Source organism: Gymnogyps californianus, chromosome 1, assembly GCF_018139145.2.
Source record: "Gymnogyps californianus isolate 813 chromosome 1, ASM1813914v2, whole genome shotgun sequence".
Taxonomy (NCBI): Eukaryota; Metazoa; Chordata; class Aves; order Accipitriformes; family Cathartidae; genus Gymnogyps; species Gymnogyps californianus.
In genome coordinates, this window is record NC_059471.1 from 170,767,844 (window position 1) to 170,789,731 (window position 21,888).

The following is a 21,888-nucleotide window of genomic DNA, read 5'->3' on the forward strand; positions in this document are numbered from 1 at the left end:
ATCTGTTTTAATGTAGAACTTAATGATTTCAAAATACACTTTGTTAGAATATGACAGCTATCATTTTTGTTTTCCTATTTTAAAAAAGTAATATGTCATTAGTTATTTGCGCTGTAAAAGTCAGCACAGTCAGATTTACTAATTTTCTTTTGTGCCCAATTAAGTGGCATAGGAAGTAGAGGCTAACTATAAATTCAGTTATATTAAATGGAATTAAATTATGAATTGAATTAAATTATGAATGAAATTAAATTAAACACAGTAGCATTCTGAAGTTCTGTTCCATGAGCTTGCATTGAAATCTTCACTACAAATCCATGTCTTTCTAAATAAATCCAGGGGCAATAATTTAGGCAGCATGGTCAGAAACGTTATTATACTCATGTAATTCTACTTAATCATATTTTACTATTGTAAACAATGTTGCCTTGAAATTTGAATAAGGCTTCCTCATTTCTCTTCCAGATCACTGTGTATTATATAATATGGTTATATCTGTCATGACTAAAATATCTGCATGTAAGCAATTGTTGTAGCGCTCTTGGCATGTTTTAGTTTTAAGCCAGTTTTCAAGTATTTTTTTAGAGCATTTTGACATAAATATGTCTGTTATTCTTAGTACATGTGCATTTTTGAATACAGTTGTATTCAATTAAAACTAAATTAGTAATTAAATTAAAAACTGTAGTTTTTAATGGTTTTCAAAATCTTTTGCTGTTTTAGAAAAGTCAACCAAACTTCTTGCATGCTTTTTTTGTTCAGTCTGGACAGATGCATAGGGTATAGCTTAGTTAGGTCGTTTGAAAATTCTTTCAATGCACTTCTGTCAGTGTAGGGGAAACCTGTTGCCCCTCCATTGTCTGGTGCACTTTTCAGGCGTTCCTCTTGCAGTTTCATACTCTTGCCATGCCTTCTCACTCAAGAGAAGTGAAGAAGCTTAAAAAGGCAGAATGTCTTTCTTCCTGTTAGTTTGATAAGTGCCATACTGCCTCAAAGTCAAAGAGTGTAGCTGCATTTACTTGGCCTGTGGGCTTGGTAAATTACACTGTGTGTCATTCATTATTAGGTAATTGAATGGCATATGAAGATGGAGGAACTCCATCTGCAGGAACTTAAACTCAATCGAGAGTTAGTCAAGCAAAAGGAAGAGGTGAAGTATTTGCATAATATAATTTCTGAATATGAACGTACAATCAATAATCTGGAAGAAGAAATTGTACAGCAGAACAAGGTATGTATTTCTGCATGCTATTAGAAAAACAGCCTATTCCTTATTTCACTAAGTGATTTTAAAAAGGAAGATTCTTCCTGTTAAGTTTTTAACATAGATGTTTGTATCTTGGTTCCATAATTCTTTTTAATAGCACATTTGAGTATTTTACATTTTGGTATCTCTTTTTTTCTGTTTAAGTTGGTTATAAAATTCCATTGCCTTCAATAAATAAAATACCTTTATCAAACATTTACAGTTTCATGAAGAAAGGCAAATGGCTTGGGACCAGAGGGAAGTAGAACTGCAGCGCCAATTAGATCTGTATGATCATCGACAAAATGAAATACTTAGTACAGCTCTAAAGGTACATGCACTGAATTAACTAAAAATAGACTCACAAGCACATTTTTCAGAGCTGTCAGATTACATGAATATGAATCTTTCTGTGCAGTTAGAAGAGGCTACAGGATCAGTTCCAGACCCTAGTTTGCCACTCCCACAGCAACTCGAGTTGGCTTTGAGAAAGATTCAGGAGCATATGCGAACAATCCTGGAAACTAGGGCAACCTGCAAATCACTAGAGGAGGTAATTAAATGTATAAATTATCATATAAAGGGACAAAGTTTGTATTTCTATGCCCTTTAATTTTTTTTATATAATAAATATCCTTTTATAAATGTCACTCAGATGTGTCCAATCCCTTAGAAGTATTTAACACAGAGAAAATGTAAACAATACAATCACACCGTGACTAAAACGAAATATTTTTTCCATTGGAACAAATTATTGGGGAAAATTTTTTAATATTTTAGATTGTTCATTTAGTAGGGTAAGATGCTCTTGCTGTGCAAAATTCAGTTGACTGTAGCTAGTTAAATTTAGCAAGTGTTACATTAAATTTAACAAGTAGCATAGCAAAATCCTTTTATCTTGGGTTGCTAAATTAAAAGTCTGTTACAGAAGATACTTTGTGGTTCTTAAGAAATTTGAAAAACACCAGCTTCTTAATTTGGTAGCACAAAATGAGTTGCATAAGTGTCTTGTGCCAAGCAAATAGTACATAAAGACACAGTAATGATATTCTGGGACTTTTTTTGTCTAATAGTAATCCCATACAGCCAGAACTGAGTGCAAAACGTTTTGTGTTTATAAGTCCATTTAGACAAATCTTTCTGGTACATTTTTTAAAAAGTAAGATCTTTTTGCAGTGTTTGAATTCTGGAAATGCAACAATTGCCTTTCGTTGTAGAAATTAAAAGAAAAGGAAACTGCTCTGTGGAAAGCTGAACAGAATATTTTATCAAGAGACAAAGTTATAAATGAACTAAGACTTCGATTACCTGCAACATCAGAAAGAGAGAAAATAATGGCTGAATTAGGCAAACAAGAAGATGATCCACAGCACCATCACGCCATAAAAATTGCTCATCAAACCATTGCAAATATGCAAGCAAGATTAAATCAAAAGGAAGAAGTGTTAAAAAAATACCAACATTTGCTTGCTAAAGCAAGAGAGGTAGTTAAACTTTTTGCACAAAATTTCTTCCATTTTTAAGTTGTTTTAGTTGATTCTTTGTTTATCTCATTGCTAGTGAAATCTTAAAAAATTTCTGACCTCAGAGGTAACAGAACAGAGACAATTAGTAACTTTTCATGTAGAAAGTTCATGTAGAATTTTTTAACTTCTTAAAATAGGAGGCTTGCTCAGTCAAGAGGTTATGTATATGATGCCTGTCTAGGAATAAAATCAGTGTGACAGGAAGAAAATTCAAATTCTGCTGTGAGAAGTGGTCTCAATACATTGTATATTTATATGGGATTTTCCAGTACTTGCAACAGTGATCTCAGGACTGCATCTTGTAGTGAATTTGGAAGGTACAGGAAAGACATGCATTTATGGAAAATATGCTTATTAAAGCATATTTTAAATTAAAGCATATTTTAACGCATAAACAGTGTACCTAAGGATACTTTATATTATTTAAGCATATTTTATATTCTTTATTCTTTATACCCTTAAAGCATATTTTAAAGCATAAACCTTGTGTCTAAGAGGTACTTCAAGACTAAACATGCATTAGTTTTAGTGCGTTTGGATTAGAAGCACGTTTCCGAAGCAGACTTCCTATCGTATTCTCTTAGTGTGCTTTGGTTAGCATGTGTAGCTATTTCTTCTGGGAGAAATCAAGTTTTTTGGTTTGGAACTAAACCAGAAGATGCAGTCCAAAAATGAGCCTACTGTGCTCTGTCTGCTAGCAGACATTCAATCCACGGGATCACACTATAGTCCAAAGTAAATAGACCTGAAAGGTACATAGTATGGATATCACTATCCATATTGATAGTCATAGTTGGTGAGGACCAACACGAACTGTTTTGTTCTCCAGCTCCTCTCCTGTTGCACCATACTACTTGCTGCATAGCTTAAAACTGCAATAGTAGATTTTTTTCCAATAGTGTTAAAAAGGGGAAAAAAAAGAATCATTAATTATAGCAAGAAGGAAAGAATTTTAAAAACTGCCAGAATTAGAGGAAAATTTGGGGAGCAATACTGAGCAATGAGTGAGCAATCAACATGAAGGTACTGTAGTTTCATGACTTTCTGGAATAGTGTGAATCAGGAGAGTTATATTTTTATTTTGAACTAACAGGAGCAAGAGGAAATAGCAAAGAAGCATGAGGAAGACCTTAGAGTTCTACACCAGAAGTTAAATTTGCATACTGACAATTCCCTTAATAAATTCAAACAGACTGCTTTGGTGAGTTATGTGTAATTGTGGGTTTAGTGAAGTTGTTCCCAAATTTTTAAAATTGTTGCTGAAAAGAATAGTTTTGCAGTCAAAAGTAAGTAATAAATGATGACAGGAAAAATAAATGGGTGGTTGATACAGGATTATTGTATTATTCTTGAGAGAATTTGCAAGAGATGGATTAGAAGTCGAGTGTAAAAAACCAAAGTTACCACCTCAGTATATATGACCATTTTTAATATCATCCTAATTTATGGAGACTTCTAGGAGAGAGAAGTGGATTTTGTTTTCTGTTCTCTTCATTCAATCTGTGGTTATGTTAAACTAACCCATTTCAATACAAATTTTCTCTTGACACTTTATGATAAGGTGAAACCTGTATTTAACTGGTTATTCTGTGGATCTTTAGATGCACAAAGCTCTTTTCAAACCAATGTGACTGCTTTCTCTGTGGACTAAGAATCACATCTCAGTAAATAAACATGTTAGATATTAATGCTTGGTTATATTCAGGATTGAGTTTAAAATGCATCAGTAATGCTTACCTTTGATTTAAAGCTTAAAATGTTTATCACATGCATTTGTTCTGTTTTACAGGAGTTAGTGAAAAAGACTTCTTTATCACTTTCCAACAACAAGAATTTTCTCCGCTTAGCTGAAATGGAGCAAACTGTAGCAGAACAGGATAATTCTCTTGCTTCGCTTGTTGGAAAATTAAAGAAAACATCATCTGATTTGGAGAAACAAAAACAAATTACTTTAATGAAAATCAAAGAGTTTGAGACTATCAGAGCCCAGTAAGTTTTTAGGCTGTTAACATGTCACAATTGGATTGGATCAAGTCAATTATATATTGCTGCTACAGGACTGGTCTATCAAATTGAACATGTTTTTGCTGAATTTAAGATTTGGCTGAAAAAACTAACTCAAGAGAGTTGCTATGGTTGGTAATTGAAAATTGTAATTATTTTTAATCTGTAGCCCTTCATCGGGGCTAATATTGAAAAATTGTGGCTTGGAAAAATGCCTTTCAGTTGTTAGCTTTGTGCCATTCAGTGAAAAAGAAAGTATTCAAAGAGTCTTGGTATGAGAGTTGTCTTTAAGCTACTGTGATACTTGCTGGTTTGTGTTTTGGGTTTTTTTTCCCCCGATACATCCATTTGGGCTTGCTGCCTAACAAGTTTAAACTCACGAAAATTTAACCCCTGTTTAAAAGGAGAAAAGTATGATGCTTTCTTTACCTCTGAGGGCCGGGAATTAGAATGAACAGTGCTCTAATCTCATTTGCTGATCTTCTTGAGTAATTTTCTTATTAAATGGAGGTCTTCTTTGTTGAGTCAGTCTTTTTTTGCTGTTTCCACATCTATGTGTCATTTGCTTTAACAATAATAAAAAATGTAACATCGTGCCCTATGTTATTTATTTGGAGTTTGCTAACAATTATTGCAGTGTACCCTATTAATGCTTATTTTTTATTAGGCTTCAGGAAAAGCACACAGTTGATGTGGAACAACTAAAAGATGAAGCAAGTGAATTGAGGAACATGTTATCTCAGACGGAGAAGGAATTAGCAAATGTGAAAGCTGAGCTAGAGGTCCAAAAAGAGGCAAACAATAGAGCACCCACAGCAACACTGAAAAACCTGGTGGAGCAGCTGAAGAGCCAGTTAGCCATAAAAGAGAAGCAGCAGAAAGTTAGTCAACAAAAATTAATCCCTGTGTCACATAAATGTTTCATGTTGCTTACTGCTTAAGAATTCTGTGTATAGTACAGCAGGAGGTAGAATATAATTGCATAATATAACATAGTAAAATATAATTGCCTTTTCTTGTTTTGTAATGTTCATGTTAGCAGCTTCTTCGCTTAAAAGAACTTGAATTTATTATTTTCAGGCTTTGAGTAAAGCACTTCTGGAACTCCGAGCAGAAATGACTGCTAATGCCGAACAGCAGATTATTTCTGCTGCATCACAAAAAGAGGCATATATGAATGTCCAGGAGATTGTTGACAGACAAACAAAGGGGCTTACGGTGAGTACTAGGTAATATCATTGTATTGCATTGTTGTATTGTTGATAATCCTGATTTAGGGGTTTGCTGTATTGTTTGTTTGTTTGCTTGTTTTCTTCTAGACACAGATAGAGGAATTAAATAATCAGATTACAAAACTTACAGATATCCTTAAAGTAAGTAAAACCAGGGAAAATTCTTTGTCTGATGAAAGGGATGAGTTGAACCAAGAACTTCAGAGGAAACAAAAAGCATTTGCTAAAATGTTGAGAGAAAAAAATGAAATGGAAAAAGAAAATGAAGAACTGAAGAAACGGATTAGGAGGCTAAGCAGTAGCATTCAGGTAGGAGTGATTTTTAAAAATATGTTTGATCTTCGTCAAGTTTCTGCATAGATGTGCTGGTTTTGGGGGGGAAGATTAAGTACTTTTGACAGGCATTGAGACTTATACTTGATTTAAGAATTTATTTTTGCTCATCAGCTGGGTTATGTGTGAGCTATTAGCTTTTGCTGTTGGAAGCATGCCTCAAATAAAAGGAAGAGACTGAAAAATACTTGCTCCTTGAAATATGTTTGAAAGAGTCTGAGGAGTTGAATTACCACTTTCAAAGCTTCTTTGAAAAATTGAATTTTGTGATCTTCCTGGCTGTCCTTATTTCCCCTTTCAGAAGAAAAGTAAAGGATTTACAGTAGAATTGTCTCTTTTTTTTTTTTTTAGTTCAGCTACTTGCTGCTGATTATTCAGTTTAGAATGCAAAGTTACATTCCAATACTTTAATAATTTAAAGATAACCTTAAAAAGATCATTTAGGTTGTAAATTAATTCTACCAATTGGAATTAAAGGCCTTATTTTTTGAGTGGAGAAGAATACTTAGGAAGTGGTCATTAAACTTTTAAGTTTGTAAAAGTTTGTAATTTTTCAGAGCAAAGCTGATGAACAAAATCTGATAGATGCACTTCAGAAGAAAATTAAAAAGTTGGAAAGTGAACTTGAGAAGAAGTGTGAAGAAACAGAAAAAAAAGGTGTAAGAGAAGACAAGGTATGTGATATTTAGATCATGGCTTTGAAAGACATCATCAGCCTAGGTCTAGCAGTTCACCTCTCCCTATTGCCTCTAAAAAAACCCAACCAACCAACCAACTAAACTTGATGAGAAGAAAAGCAGTTTCATGACTGTAACTTCTTCATGTTTCCCATGCGCTTTGTTACTGCTCTTGTTGCTTAGTACTGGTATATTGTTTTCCTGCCCTTTTTGTAGAATTAAAGATCCATTACAAATCTTAGAAAACTAAGATTTTATAGGTAGCAGTGAAATTGATTACATAAGTGCTGTCAAATGTGCATTTGCAAAATCAGCACAATGATAAAAACATGAAGTACTTAGGAGCAAAAGTGTGAATCCTAAAAGGGATGACGTCTGTATAAGTGATTATTCTTCACAGTAGTGGTCTCCACATACAAGAGGTTCTGAGCAATTGGAGATGCGTTCATTTTACCAGTTGTTTCGTTTAGTGTTTTGCTTGTTATTTTACTACTTCAGTGACTAATTACTGGCTTGTCATAGTAATCATAAAGTATACTGGAATATTATAGGACGCTTGTATAATGACATTCAGACTATTTTTTATATTAAATATTATTCTAGGACTGCACTTATGCTTCCAATTAATTTGAGACTTTTTAAATACCTGTTGCTTAGTGTCTAAAGATATTTTTCTCAAGCTTGGCATGTTTTTTCCTTTTTCCAAGATTTTGCTTTCTGTCTGTCCCTTAGTAGCAGTAACTGTTTGGAGTGAAGACAGAAAAGAAAATACAGGGGCTAACTGGAGAAGGGAGAAGTCCAATTAAAAAAAACCAAAAATCGCTTACAGGAATATTGACTGTGATTTTTCAGTAGCCATTTGTGATCACATAGGTACAGGTTTTAACTGATGTATAATTTATAGTTACTGAATTGTAACTTTAAGTAGAGATTCTATTTCTCATAGGAAAAAATAAACTAAAATGACCAATTGTACAGCTGTGCAGCAGCGGCATATAAACTCCTGGTGAGCTGCAGAAGACAGATCTGCTGTAAATTGGCATAGAAAAACACTTCTTTAATCTGTCTTCTTTACTAACGTGTAATTTAAACTAAAAGGATACGTTGCACTAGCACCTCTGATTTCATAAAATGTGTCACTCCTTTTTTGTAAAATGAGTATTAAAAGCTAAGGAAGAATTTGATAATAGCATTAAACTGCATCAGCTTTATGCAACAGTCACTACAGCATACTTAAGGTATCCAGCTGGGCCTGCTACTTACCTTATGGTAAATAAGGTAAATAATATATGCCTGCTGTGGCTTCATGTTTTAAATTGATACATGAAGAATATATCATTCTTGGTTTTCTAACATGTTTGCTTATTTTGCTTTAAGAAAAAAATTCAAAAAGAAATATATAATTTTTCTATGTGCTTCACAGACCTCCAAGGAGGAAATAATTAGATGGGAAGAAGGTAAAAAATGGCAAATCAGAATGGAAGGATTGCGGAACAAACTAAGGGAAAAGGAAAAAGAAGCAGTTGCTTTAGCCAAACAGTTGAATACATTGAAGGAAATTTATACCAAGTGAGTTGGTTTTAATAGATTCAGCTACAAAATGATGACAAGGGGAATCCAAATATGTTTGCCACGTAATAATTATAACAGTTTGTTACGTTTATAAGATTGATGTCTAGAATTTGCATTGCTATTGAGATTAAAAGGATTAGTTAATTTTCAAGCAGCAGGCTACTCCTCTAGTATCCTTTCCCTTGTAGAAACCTTTATTAGAAGAAACTCCCTGAATAAAACTAATTTCAGTCCTTTATTATGCTTCTTGTATATAGCATTCTGTTATTCCCGTGAAACAAATAACAGCTTTATGAAGACAGGCTGTTTCTCACCGTTGTGTTACTTAATCAGATTGCTGGGATTGTATACTGTGTTACTGTTACACATAGTGCTACTGCAGTACTGACAGTTCTAGGATTATGAGATAGAAGCCTTTTAAAAAAAACACATGCACAAACCCTCTGCAAATGTTATGTTTACTTCAGTACAGTAATGGCAAGGCTTTACTGATAAAAGATGCAGAAGAGAAAGGAAACTGTGATGGTGATCGTAGCTGTTGTTAGATTATGGTTTGAAACGGCTTCAAAATGGCATTTATTCCTAGCAAGCCTTGCATGAATTTCACATAAAACACAGGCAAGACCGGCAAGTGGTTTATAACATGCATGATACTGACTTAATGTTCGGGTTTTTTCCCAGGTTTGGGTTTTGGGTTTTTTTGGTAAAGCCATACTGTCTATAAGGTAACCTTATTAAATAGAAAAGGGGGTGTGGTTCAGTGAGCAAATAAATTGCAAATGTAGATTCTTTAAGACAGAAAATATTTTCTCTTAAAGAAAGCGAGTTAGCAAATAAAGTTTTAAATGTAAATTTACTGGATGTTGCAGGACTGAAAAAGAGAAAATTGTTCTACAGAAGAAACTGAAAACTACTGGTGTCACTGTTGACCGTGTTGTTGGAGTAAGAGCCTCAGAGACTGAAAAAGAACTGGAAGAACTAAGAAAACGGAATCTAGATTTAGAAAATGAAGTTGCTCACATGAGGTGAGAGGCATTTTAAAAGAATCTATAAAAACTAAAAAATCTAAATGAGAAAAAAATCTGTGGAAAGAGATAGATAGTCTCTATTAGACCAACTGATTCAATAAGAAAAAAACAGACAGGAATTTCAAAAGTCCTTCTTTGAGTCTGTGACAAGCAAACTTAAAGCTACTTGGGAGCAATTGTGCATGTTCAGAGAACATGCAGCATTGGTTCATTATTCTAAAAAGCTAAATAATATGAAAAACATCTGGCTCCTATTGTGTAAAATTGTAATTACAATTTAGAGTTGGTGAAAGTTACTGGAACTGCTAAGTTGCAGTAAGGGAGTGTATTCTTAATCAGTGTATCCACTGTCACAGTGGCTAGTGTACCTGAGTAATAGAAGCTGTACACATCTCAAAAGAGCAGATTCCTTTTGCTAAGGTAAGTACTTCCGATTCATGCATTTTAGTTGAAATAGTGTATATGGCTAACATTGATCTAGAATAACTAGCCCAGTAATACTAGAAAATCCAGTGTAGTAATCTAGAAGTTCATGGGGTTTTTTACCTTAAGGGATGTTCTTCTGCATTAATAGCCATTTGTTTGTTTTGGCTTGATTCATTTTTTGATGTAGAACACAGCAAGCAATCCCAAGAGATTCTGTTGTAGAAGAATTACATTTCAAAAATCAATACCTCCAGGAAAAGCTTCATGCATTGCAGAGACAATGTTCGAGACAGACATATTCTAGACCCTCAGTAAGTTAATAATGTAACTATATTACCTAGAGGAATCGCACCTACTTAACAAAAATATTTGTTATCCATTTGGTATTCTGTGTCATTTAGCTGGTTTTATTTCAAATGATAGTATTCTAGAACAGGATATGAAATACTCAGCTTTTAGTGTTTTTAAAAAACACAACAAAACAAACCCCCAAAAAACCCAAACCCCAAAACTTATAGTTTCTGTGTTCTACAGGTAGAAGCTGAAATATTCAGCATCCTAGCATATGTGGAGAAATAAGGGATATGTATTTTTAAATATGTGAGGCTGCAACTGAGAGACTACTTTTATATTCCATATTGATTGAAAATTTGGGATACACAGAGTTTGGGGAAAAACTGAGCTGCATTTCAGTTACATTAGGTGGTTTTGTTGTGTTTTGATTTTTACAAGGTTCATTATATTGCAAATATTGCATTATGAGGTTATCTTAATCCTTCAAGAAATAGATTTAACAGTACATGCTAGGTTGCTTTATTTCCTGTTTTATTTTACTGTCTTTTGCTTTTCTTTCATGCTTCATTCTATCTTCAACTTGAATCAGAGTACATGTGACCAAATTGAACTGACCAAGTCTGTTCCTATCAGTAAACAAAAGTATTTGAATTCCCTTCAAAAGAAATCTGTTTCAAATAGGGATGAAGTCAAACATCAGACTAATCATAGCATTACTGATGGCAACGAAATAGATGAGGAAGCAGACATGCAAACATGCATCATGCATAATGAAGGCCATGAGGCTACTGCGGATGCAAGCACAGAAGTGTCTCCTGAACAGCATCCTGAAGATAGTGAGAAATGCAAGGACACAGATATTTCTAGGGAAGGATTGAAAAACAAAAATATAGCTGAAGTTGGCAAAGAGAACTGCAGTGAAAAAGAAGAAAATATAAGCCAACCTGAAAATGGAAAACTTAATGAGGAATTTGAAGAAGAGGAGAGGAAGCAAGAAATACTCAAGCACTCAAATGTTGATGAAGAAGAAAGAGTAGAAGAGCCTGATACTGACAGAATGAGCTGCAATCAGTCTGATTCAGGGGAACCTTCTAATCAAGCTAATGACTATGAAGCAGAAAAAATAAATGTGAATAATGAAATGAATCAACACACTGCAGAGGATAAACATGAAACTTACCAAAGTGGTGCAGAGGGGGTTGAAACAACCCCAGAATTTTGTGAAATGCCCGAGGTTTGATACTGTAGCAGTCCTCTAGCATTTCTTCTGTATATATGATGTAGAAATAGAATAGTTTGATCTTGATAATGCAGTAGTTTCCTATGCATGGTCTGCAGGGATATTGAAGTAGTCACGAAGTAGTCACCAAGTGGTCCATAAAGCAAACCTTATACTTTCATGATAGGCATGCATGTCAGCTCACGAGTAAGCTACTGTCAATTCTAAAATTTTGATCCAGAAAGTTTACAAATAATCCCAATGATACATGCAGCTAGTTGATGACCTTCATTCTTTAAGAGACTTATGACGTGTTATTACTTACACTAAGAAAAAAATATGCTTTATTGAAGCACATACTTTATTCCTATCATTATTAGTGATGAATTAATGGATCATACGGTTACTTCCATAATTACATAAGTAAAAACTGCTGGTTATTATATCATATCATCAAAAAGCTTTACTCTTTACTAGTCAGGCATAATAATTTACCATATAGTTATGATTTGAATTGGCAATATAAGGCATGCAAAGCACTCTTTATGTAATAGAAATTACTAGCCTCCATGGATAAAGACTTAAAATGGTAGGAACTAACAGACTAAGAACTAGAGTTCTATACTACTCTTCCTGACTTGCTCTGTGATCTGTTTGATTTAAGTGAAATTCCTTATGCCATATGTACTATTTAATAAACATATCAGAATATGTCCTTAAAATTAGATGCTGTTCCCAGGTACAGTGTCACAGCTTACTACACTCAGTAGCTTTTTTGTCTTTTAGACTTCAAGATTTATTTCTACCCAATAGTTTGAGAGTTAATTTTGGTTTGACAAAATTTTTACTGGTTTATACTGATTTGTAAACTTCCCTTAAAGGTTAAGCAAGTTTAGAAAATGTAAGAGAAGGAGTTAAAGTCAGAGCAGACTAGATCAAAATTGGTGATACAACTGTCATCTGTTTTATTTCTCTGAAAAATACTAATTCTCTGTTGGTCTTTATCAGCTACAACTAATACAATGATGAGTGCATTACCACTTAATAATAATTTTTTTCCCCTCCGTTTTCTCAAGACATCAGGAATCGGATCAGATGATCAATATCGAAGAGAACAAGAGGTTTTAAAGGAAAATTTAAGATTGTCATCTGAAAACGTTGAGCTAAGATTCCAGCTAGAGCAGGCCAATAAAGATTTGCCAAGACTAAAGGTAACATCTTTTTACCTTTAGTCCCCTTTACCCTGACAGAGGTTAGGGGATTGCTTAAAAAGAAATGGATATCTTTTCTGTACATACTGTAAGTTTTTCATGGTTTTATGGAAGATGAGAAGGTTGAATGGTTGGTAGAAATGATGAAGAATGTTGTTGTGATGGGAAATTGCTTTCTCTTCATATTTTTCAAAGTAAACCAACTGTAATTTTGTTACTGTTCACCTCAATTTGAAATCTAAATAAGTTGCTTATTACTTTGGTTTTTTAGGACCAAGTAGGTGACTTAAAAGAAATGTGTGAACTTCTCAAAAAAGAGAAGGCAGATGTTGAACGAAAGCTGGGCAGCATTAGAGGGGTGAGTATTGTAACAGCATTTTTCATCATAATTAAATGAAACCAAAATACAAAAAAAATGATGTTTTATTAAAGCTAAATTATTTGGAATCAACCAAAAGCAAACAGGCAAACAGGAATTGTTCTTACTTGTTTATTTTATTGCCAAAGTGCTATAATAAATTAATGAAATTCAGATAATAGGACCATTAGAAGGACTAGAGCTACACTATTAAATATTTGCACTATCATGGCCTTATTTTGTCATTTGGATTAAAGTTATCTTCAGAAACGTATTTGTACAAGAAATAGGAGTTACAGCCCTAATAATGAAAATTATATTCATGTATTTATGTAAATGCATCATACAGTTACAGCTTTATGATTTAAAAGGTAGGATTTTGATTTGATGCAGATGTTATAAAGTATAAGTTAGTGAAGTTTTTTGTTTGTTGTGCTATGCAAGATGACACAGTTAAGTTCTACCCTAGCTCTACTGTCAGCTACTTTAATAGAGCAATATTTCAGAAGTTACAGGAAAAAAAGGCTTCAGCAGTGCCCAGTATCTCCCTTGCCGCTAACTTGTCAAACTATTTGTGTGACCTTTTAAAGGAAGCTGACTTAATAAAAGCTCTTAAGTGCCTTTGTAGCTCTTTCAGTATACAAGGAGAATGAGTTCTACTTCTGGGTACCTGGAAAAGATTGTCTGTTTCCCATTCTTTTACTTGTACCTTGCATGGACTACTTGTGTATCTGCCTATCTCTTATGCAGTGGTAGTTTTTGGATAAGGATATTAAGTTTATAAAACTGTTTCATGCAAAGGTTCTGAGGAGGCAGCAAATTCTGAGTCTTCCTCCCTTTTCAGGCACCAAGATCTGACAGAGGTTTTTCTTTAATTCTGCTGTGTACCAACACAAACCTCCTCATCCCTCCAGTTATTTTAGAGAAGAAAGAATAAGTCATTTTTACTTCCAAAACTTGGTCACTATATAGGTTTATGCAGGGCTCCAGGGAGTAAAATCTTCCCAATTTTCCACTGTACTGTGCTCCTTACCTCTGTAGAAAGAAAAGGAGGTACTTCATGGGCCCAGAACTAGAAACAGCAGCACTTTTTAAATTATTATTGCTGAGGAAAACAGTCGCTACAAAGATGATGAGAAAATAAATGCATTTGAAGACCCTTCAACAGCTTTTCTATCTCATAAATGAACGTAGTGAAAGAAGAAAAATGGATAAATTACAAGCTTTTCCCCCCATATTTATTTATTTATTTAGCACTCTGCAAGGAGAATATATGCCTTGGGCAAGGGGGAAGATTTACTTATGCTTTAAGATGTAGTTCTTCTGTCACTTTAATCCAGCAGAAGTATGGTTGCTAAAAAAGGGCCCTCTTTTCCTCCCACAAGCTCCCAGCCATTCTGTTCCCCCCGCCCCGACAGTATTAGCATTCAAGCAATTGCATGGTCTGTTGGATCAGGGAATTGTTCTATGAGAAAAGCTAAAAAAATAAAGTAGTACTTTGATTTATTTTCCTAATGTTTCAGTTTATTTCATAAAGTACAGCAGATTTTGAGACTAACTGCAGCTTTCTTGGGTAACACAGAAAATGAAGGAGCTGATATGTTGACTTTGGGGGTGAATATATCATGAGACATTTTGAGGAGCTAAGTATGCAAGAAACTTTAGAGTTCAAGTCACATCAAAATATAACATCTTTTTTATAAATATAAATTGCAATGGGAAAATAAGTGATAAAGTAAGATTTGGACTATCTCAGAATGTTAAGATGAACTGTTTACTTCCTTTTACTTTTTTTTCTTCCCTCTTTATAGGCTGGTAGAAGTGGAAAGACAGTCCCAGAATTGGAAAAAACAATTGGTTTGATGAAAAAGGTTGTAGAGAGAGTCCAAAGAGAAAATGAAGAGCTGAAAAAAGCTCCAGCTGTGGTTTCTAATGAGAAATTACTTGATCTTGAACAGGAAAATGAGAGGCTAAAGGTACTGATTTATCTCCAGTAACTGTACTTAGATAGCAGTTTATATGCAAGTTAGTAGGAAAATGGAGCAGCAAGCCTGTTGTTGACATTGATTGGCACAAAAGTGTTTTAAAAATACCAAATATGAAATGTGTAGAACAGAAAAGCAAAACTTCATTTTAGCATAACATACCACGTGATTTATGTAAAGGTACTCTGTACCTTAAGAATATATTTAAATATGTGATGAAATGGTACGTTCACTGTGCTAGGTAGCTGTAACTATGCTGTGCTTTAAAAATGGAAATCTGAAATTTTCTACTAAGCAATGTATATGTGTTTTAACAAACTGTTTGGTATTTAGTCTGAAATGGAAAAAATGAAACTTCATCTTGGGGGCCAGCTGAGTATGCGTTATGAATCTAAAACCAAAGGAATGGAAAAAGTCATTACTGAAAACGAGAGGCTGCGTAAAGAACTGAAAAAGGTATGATCGTAGTAATGCATCCCTTTATTTCCATTAGTTACTGGTTGTGGTAATTTTTTTTTTTTTTTTTAAGTGGTTGATATGGAATGGACACTTTTCTAAGAACTGATATTTCTATGACAAAATTTTTAATTATATGTGGAGAGGAGACATCCAAGAAGCAGCCCAAGACAGAGTTTGGAAGTTGTAGTGCTAGTGATCTTGGATGCACTGTTTTCCTCTAAATCAGCACTGACCATATCTCACCATCATTTTAGATAATCCTGTGCTTCATGTGAGGTTAAGTATTCCATAAACCTTTGTTTTTCTTGAACAATAGGAAGCTGACAGTGGAGAGAAGCTACGAATAGCAAAGAATAACTTGGAGATATTAAATGAGAAGTTAACTGTACAGCTGGAGGAAACCATTAAGAAGCTAAATTTGGCTGAGAGCCAATTTGACGGAGCTGACAGCAAAAGCTGGAAGTCCATTGTTGTAACAAGGTAGGAATTGAGAATGAAGTAAGAAAGATAAACAGAAATGTTAATTCCTCTTTAAATATTAGCAAACAAATTACTTTCATTTTCATAATTTTTCTTTCCTCCTTTGAAGATAGTTTTATATTATCCATATTTTATTTTCTGATTCTTTATTAGTATGTAGAATCAGTATACAGGTCTCTGATATGAATCCAGCAGAGATCTAGTGTCCTTAAGTACTGGCCTTGTTAGCTGCTTCTATACAGTAGCCAGGTACTTATCTTACTTCTTCAGATCAGCTGTGACTTCTGGATAGTTCTGGTAAAGGAACTATTTTGTGTTCCTTGCTGCTTAAATGTATTGTATTTGTGCTTTGTGGAATAATGCCAGCATTTTTGCTGAACATGGAAAGTATTTCAGTACCTTAACAGATGGACGACAATCAGAAACAAAAACTGGAAGCCAGCAACCTGCATTTTCCAGCTTGGCTGCATTTGAATTTACATTTATCCATGTGAATGTGCAGAGGTTGTGTTAGAAAACCCACTGGAATTTCTATACTCCTTGGGACGTGCAGGCATAGCTAAAGATCCTTCATGTGTGTTCTGAAGGCCCTGAAAGCTAATTGGAGTCAGCCAGTTGATTCTGTTATCTGTAGAAGAAGGGAGAAAAACTTGGAGACTAGCACTGATTATCTTTTCCAATATATAAAACGAAGTGTGGGAATCGCCATTTCTAGATTTTTAGATAAAACTCAGACTTTGAAGTCAGCGTCAAATATAATTTTTGGTTTGGTAATAATAGTTAAATGTCTGCAACTCTTTACCAATAAGTTATCTGAAAGTTACCTATCAATTGTTTTAAAATTCAGGTATCACTTGCATCACTCAACATGGAACAAACTAAAGAAAACAGTTTTATGACACCAATTTCTGCTTTGCAACTTAGGCATACATTTTTAATTTATCTGTACTTCCGCAGTTAGTTCAGATGCTTTTTCTATGACAACCTACTTATACAGGCTGGAGATCTTAACTCTACAGCCTGAACAACTTTAATTGCATTCATTTCTGTGCTAGAAGCAAGCTGTTTAGTTCTGTGTTTTGTGGTTTACTTATGGAAATGATTTTGGCAGTCACCCCAAAACCATTGCCAGTCCAAAAAGCATTACTATTACACCCATTTTCAATAATCAGCTACACACAAAGATGCTAGTTATATGTCACACTAGCATGTTGAATAATTAACAGATTGATATAAAGTATTACGTTTGATATAAGATACATTCACATGAAACATGCCTGTGATTCATCGAAGTGGACAAGGAAGGTGAATTTTACCCCTCTAGAGGCAAGAGTTTTTAATTGGATATCATCTCTTGTACTGCCGTATCTCAGAAAAGGACAAGAAAATGAAACAATTCTTATGCTATTAAGAGAAATAAACAGCCTGTGTCCTGCATAAGGATGGAAGAGAGCAAATTTTTGGGAAGAAATACTTAGTCCTGGACTCCTGGATGACCTCAGGATGAAATAGGATGACATGTTGCAAAAGAACTCTTTAATAGTTGTAAACAGAGGTGGAAGGTATCTACAAAAACAGAACCTCTGACAGCAACCTTATTAGGGCAGAAAATCAGCTGGACAGGAGAGAGACTTGTCCGATTTCATCTTAGGTCAGATCACTGTTAAACAGTCTATCTGCTGATGTCCAAGATTTTACCCACTTCCCAGTCTTGCACTCCCACAGGATCCGCTGGGGGAGTTCTAGTGCTTCTCTGACATTGCTGAGCCATTTCACTTCACTGAGACTTCAGAAAGCCATTCCTTTTTTTTAACCTTCCCCCTAACTATGTAGTGAGGTAAAGTATCTCTATGCAAGGTCAGATGACAGCCATATTTAGCGTAAGGAAGGAGGGCAAAATTGGCTGCCAGCCACAGGAGGAGGAGGACAGGAACGTGCAGTGAAGATGGTAGGCCCTTAACAGCTAGCATATCAGCTAGTTTGAATATAGTTTTTCTTTTAGTTCTTCACCTCTTTCTTTGAAAAACATTTCTGCTTAGTTCTCTTTAGTTGATATAGATAGGTAGTTGTGTATAGCTAGATATAAAATACATGGTTGTGGTTAATTGTACTTGCCTGTTTCAACGGGTGTGAATAAAAACTTTTATTTGCATTTACTTTAACATGATTTTAAAGTAAGTGAATAACATTAAGACATTACTGACCTAGTGGAGCTCATTGGGGCACTTTAACATGCAATCCACCTCACCAGCACATCTTCCAAGGCATGTATGTGGTAATAGAAAGTATTTGATAGGGCAGACGAAGGTGTCATCCAAGTGATCCTTCAGAAGGCTCTTTGGCAGGTAGCAAGGTGTTGGAGATTGTATTGCTATGTGAAAACCCACTTCAGATGGGAGGTTGGACTACATGATCTCCAGAGGTACCTTCCAACCAACATTTCAATGATTCTGCAAAAAACTTTTTGTAGCCTGGTATGGCTCAAAGCAAAACGGAATCCTCCTCAGACTGCTGTTACTCCAGGGTAAACATAATTCCTTGCAGAACATTTTTTGCCCTTGGAGTCTTCATCTTCTGTATCTGTATTAGCCCTTTTCTCAGTACGTTAATTTATTTTCCATAAATTATTAAATCTTAAGAAAAATACTGTCAAAGGTATGACACTGAAGTAAGACCTGACCAGTGTGCACACTGCATCAAGAAGAGAGGTGCATGTTTTTAGCAGGAGGTAGTTCGGGGTTTATGTGCAATACCATAAAAAGATTCCAGTCCCCCTTTAATAAAGTGTAGACACAAAGTAAGATCCACAAAGGTGTAACACTTAAAAAACTCTTTATTCTAAGATTAAAAATGTATTTTTCATTATACTTCTTTCAGCTTACTTCTAAATAAGACCAGTGATTATTTCAAGGCTAATGGCCCAAACATATTTTAGGGTGTATTTTATGACATTTAATTTCCTAAAGATATTTTAATCTCCATTTCTGCAAAAGTATTAGCTTTTGCTCTTATCTTTTTCTAAATAAAAATACTACCAGGATGCACGAAACTAAGATGAAGGAGATGGAAATGGATATTGCTAAAAAAACCCAAAGCATTACTGACCTTAAACGGCTGCTTCAGGAAGCAACAGAACGTGAACACAATGCTGATAAAAACTTACAAGATCTAAGAGAACAAGTAAGTAAAATTTTGCCAGATGACTCTGAGAATACATTGCTTAATTTCTTTCTAATGTCTATACTGGCAGAGTATATTTTTTCTCTAATCCATGCTTTTATAGGTTTTTTCAGTCCTAGTTGCCATAATTGTACATTTACATATTTTAGCCAATTAATGAGGTTTACCACATATTATCAATATATATATTCTTGACTTGCAGTCTTAGGGGGAAATTAATTTTTTTCTACTATATTCTTCTGTAGGGTTTTTTTAATTATAGTTTCATTGATCACATGAAAGCCTGTAGGTACAGATGCTTCAAATGGTCTTAAAATCTTTCTAGCTTGTTCCACAGAGTGAATTTGCTGCAGGGACTTCCTTCTTCCTTCCAGGTCTTTTTTGGGGGATTGACTTACTTTGCCATCCTAAAGGGGATCTTCGTGCCTATTTCCAATATGGCCTCTTACATGCAGTCCCTAATAAGTCTTACAAATATTATTTCACACATGGAAGAGCTGATGACTTTGAAACTCAGGTACCTTTGAAAAGACATATCAAATTTCGGCCTTTAAGTACTCCAGAGATGTAGCCCTAGGACTATCTACCTAGATTAGCTTCCATCTTCTCATTTATTATGTGCATGGTTCTCTTCCCCAGACATCCTGTAGTGGCCCTTCTCAGTGTAAGGTATCGAATACACAGCTTTCAATACAGGAAGTCATATATATTATGTAAGCACGTAAATGTCTTCAATAAATAGAACTTGGAATTGAGTCCTATAAAACAATTACTTTGTTAATTTTTGTTTTCCCTTTTCTAAAGTCAGCATTATTAACATGTAGCGTATACCAGCAGCAAAATTAACACAGAGATAAAAATCTTTCATTATGTGATATTACTCTGGAGCAACACACTTTCCAGTTTCTTTCGTGTCTCAAATACCGATGAAGGGATGTGGTCAAGGTTAACTGCATTTCAAAGACTGTGAAAAAACCCAAATCCTTATCATTTTAGGTAGTAATAGAACAAAAGCCTATCACTAACAGTAGCCTTATGAGAGTTCATAAATTGTCACTGCATTCAAAAAACTGTATATAGTCTCATACTTAAAACACTGATTTTGTGCTCCTGCATCTTCTACTGAAAGGCAGTTCCAGAGGCTAACTCCCTCTCTGGTCAGGGACCTATTCTAACTTATGACTGCAGGTCATTTCTAGTCAACATACAGGCATTTGGGTTTTCATTGCAAAATCACAGGCTTTTCATATTATGTTTAAAAAGGAACTTGGACACCTAGGTATGCAAATAAGCACATCAGTAGTATTTTTAAAGCACTTAAATGATTTAGGCATATCACTTCCTTAAGCACGTGTATAAATTATGCTAATGTAGCTATGTGGCTAACTTTCTTTGTAAATCTAACTTTTGAATACTTTTTTCTTCACCATTCATGAAATACGTAGCAATGATCTATGCTAACTTTAAAAAGGCTGTAGATAATTAGCTTTGTGGAAACTGTCAGTAGATGAACACTTGGGTTTTTTAGTCTGTGATAACCTAGTACTTGGTTACATTCTTAGTATTATTTTCATTCATTTTTTTAATCCTGTATGAAAGAGAACTCCATCTGAACTGCATTATCCATAGATACTGTTTTCAAGAGTAAAACTTTATTAATTTTTCTTTTAAGATTGAGCTTCTCAAACACTTTCCTGAAGGTGCAAGGACAGAGCAAAGCCTCATCAGGGAGCTTCAGCTTTTAAGGTAATGTACTTTTAAATAACTAAGTAAATACCTCAGCCAATATACATGAAATAAGAATGATCAGGAAATGACCACTGTGATTTTCAGTTACATATTTTATATTCTAAAATATTTTAATAATTTTTTAAATCATTCTAAAATTGTTTTATATTCCAGATTAACTAATAATCAATTAGAGAAAGAAAAAGCAGAACTAGCTCACCAGGTGGAGGATTATAAGCACCACATACGCACATATACAAGTGAAGGTTCTGCAGCCGGTAATCATTTTTAATACCTAAAATAACGATCTTCCTGTATTATGGGCCTAAAACTATTTTTACATAATATGTGTGTGCAAAATGATAATAAATCTACAGAATTATTTTAATTATATTAATGCCAGAGTAGTGTAAACTGGAGCAGACTAAGGTCTTGGATTTTTGAGTACTTACTTACACAAGCTTTTTATAGAGAAGTGTTAGTAAAAATCTCCATAATTAATTATCTTGAACAAGAGGCTGTAATCTTTGTAAGATTTCCCTCTCCAAAAAGATGTGTAGTTCATGCCACCATTTGCTTTATAAACCTCAAAAGACTGCTTGTAAGATGTCAGTCATTCATTGAAACCCTCTTGCCTCTACCCCTTTTGCCTTGGGTTCCAAGCTGCCAGAGAATGAGTGTCTGTTTCCAGATAACCAGCTCTGTGAATGATTTAAGACGTAGTGGGCATCAGTCCCACAGGAAAAGCAGAACACTATAGAGCAGCACATTGCTATATGGCTGGGAAAAAAAAATAAAAATTAACCCTCTTGAAATTATGAATACAATTAACAAGATCCTTATACGATGTTATTTCCAAATTTCCTGCACTTAATTCAGAGAAACTGTACATGGCGTATTTCTCGGAAGTGTGCTAACAGACTGGCATTG

General features: G+C 34.4%; 1 protein-coding gene across 1 annotated transcript in view; it reads left to right on the top strand.

Moving 5' to 3' along the window:
- Positions 1 to 21,888, top strand: part of CEP290 (centrosomal protein 290) — a 56,587-nt gene that overhangs the window by 33,291 nt on the left and 1,408 nt on the right. Inside the window, exons 33-53 of the mRNA XM_050915551.1 lie at positions 1,067 to 1,231; positions 1,470 to 1,577; positions 1,665 to 1,799; positions 2,464 to 2,730; positions 3,866 to 3,973; positions 4,562 to 4,761; positions 5,444 to 5,657; positions 5,857 to 5,994; positions 6,096 to 6,317; positions 6,899 to 7,015; positions 8,442 to 8,587; positions 9,460 to 9,615; positions 10,232 to 10,355; positions 12,634 to 12,768; positions 13,040 to 13,126; positions 14,938 to 15,102; positions 15,445 to 15,567; positions 15,887 to 16,050; positions 19,089 to 19,230; positions 20,903 to 20,976; positions 21,133 to 21,224. Of these exons, the coding sequence (XP_050771508.1) occupies positions 1,067 to 1,231; positions 1,470 to 1,577; positions 1,665 to 1,799; positions 2,464 to 2,730; positions 3,866 to 3,973; positions 4,562 to 4,761; positions 5,444 to 5,657; positions 5,857 to 5,994; positions 6,096 to 6,317; positions 6,899 to 7,015; positions 8,442 to 8,587; positions 9,460 to 9,615; positions 10,232 to 10,355; positions 12,634 to 12,768; positions 13,040 to 13,126; positions 14,938 to 15,102; positions 15,445 to 15,567; positions 15,887 to 16,050; positions 19,089 to 19,230; positions 20,903 to 20,976; positions 21,133 to 21,224 (3,082 nt within the window). The remainder of the gene's footprint in view (positions 1 to 1,066; positions 1,232 to 1,469; positions 1,578 to 1,664; positions 1,800 to 2,463; positions 2,731 to 3,865; positions 3,974 to 4,561; positions 4,762 to 5,443; positions 5,658 to 5,856; positions 5,995 to 6,095; positions 6,318 to 6,898; positions 7,016 to 8,441; positions 8,588 to 9,459; positions 9,616 to 10,231; positions 10,356 to 12,633; positions 12,769 to 13,039; positions 13,127 to 14,937; positions 15,103 to 15,444; positions 15,568 to 15,886; positions 16,051 to 19,088; positions 19,231 to 20,902; positions 20,977 to 21,132; positions 21,225 to 21,888) is intronic.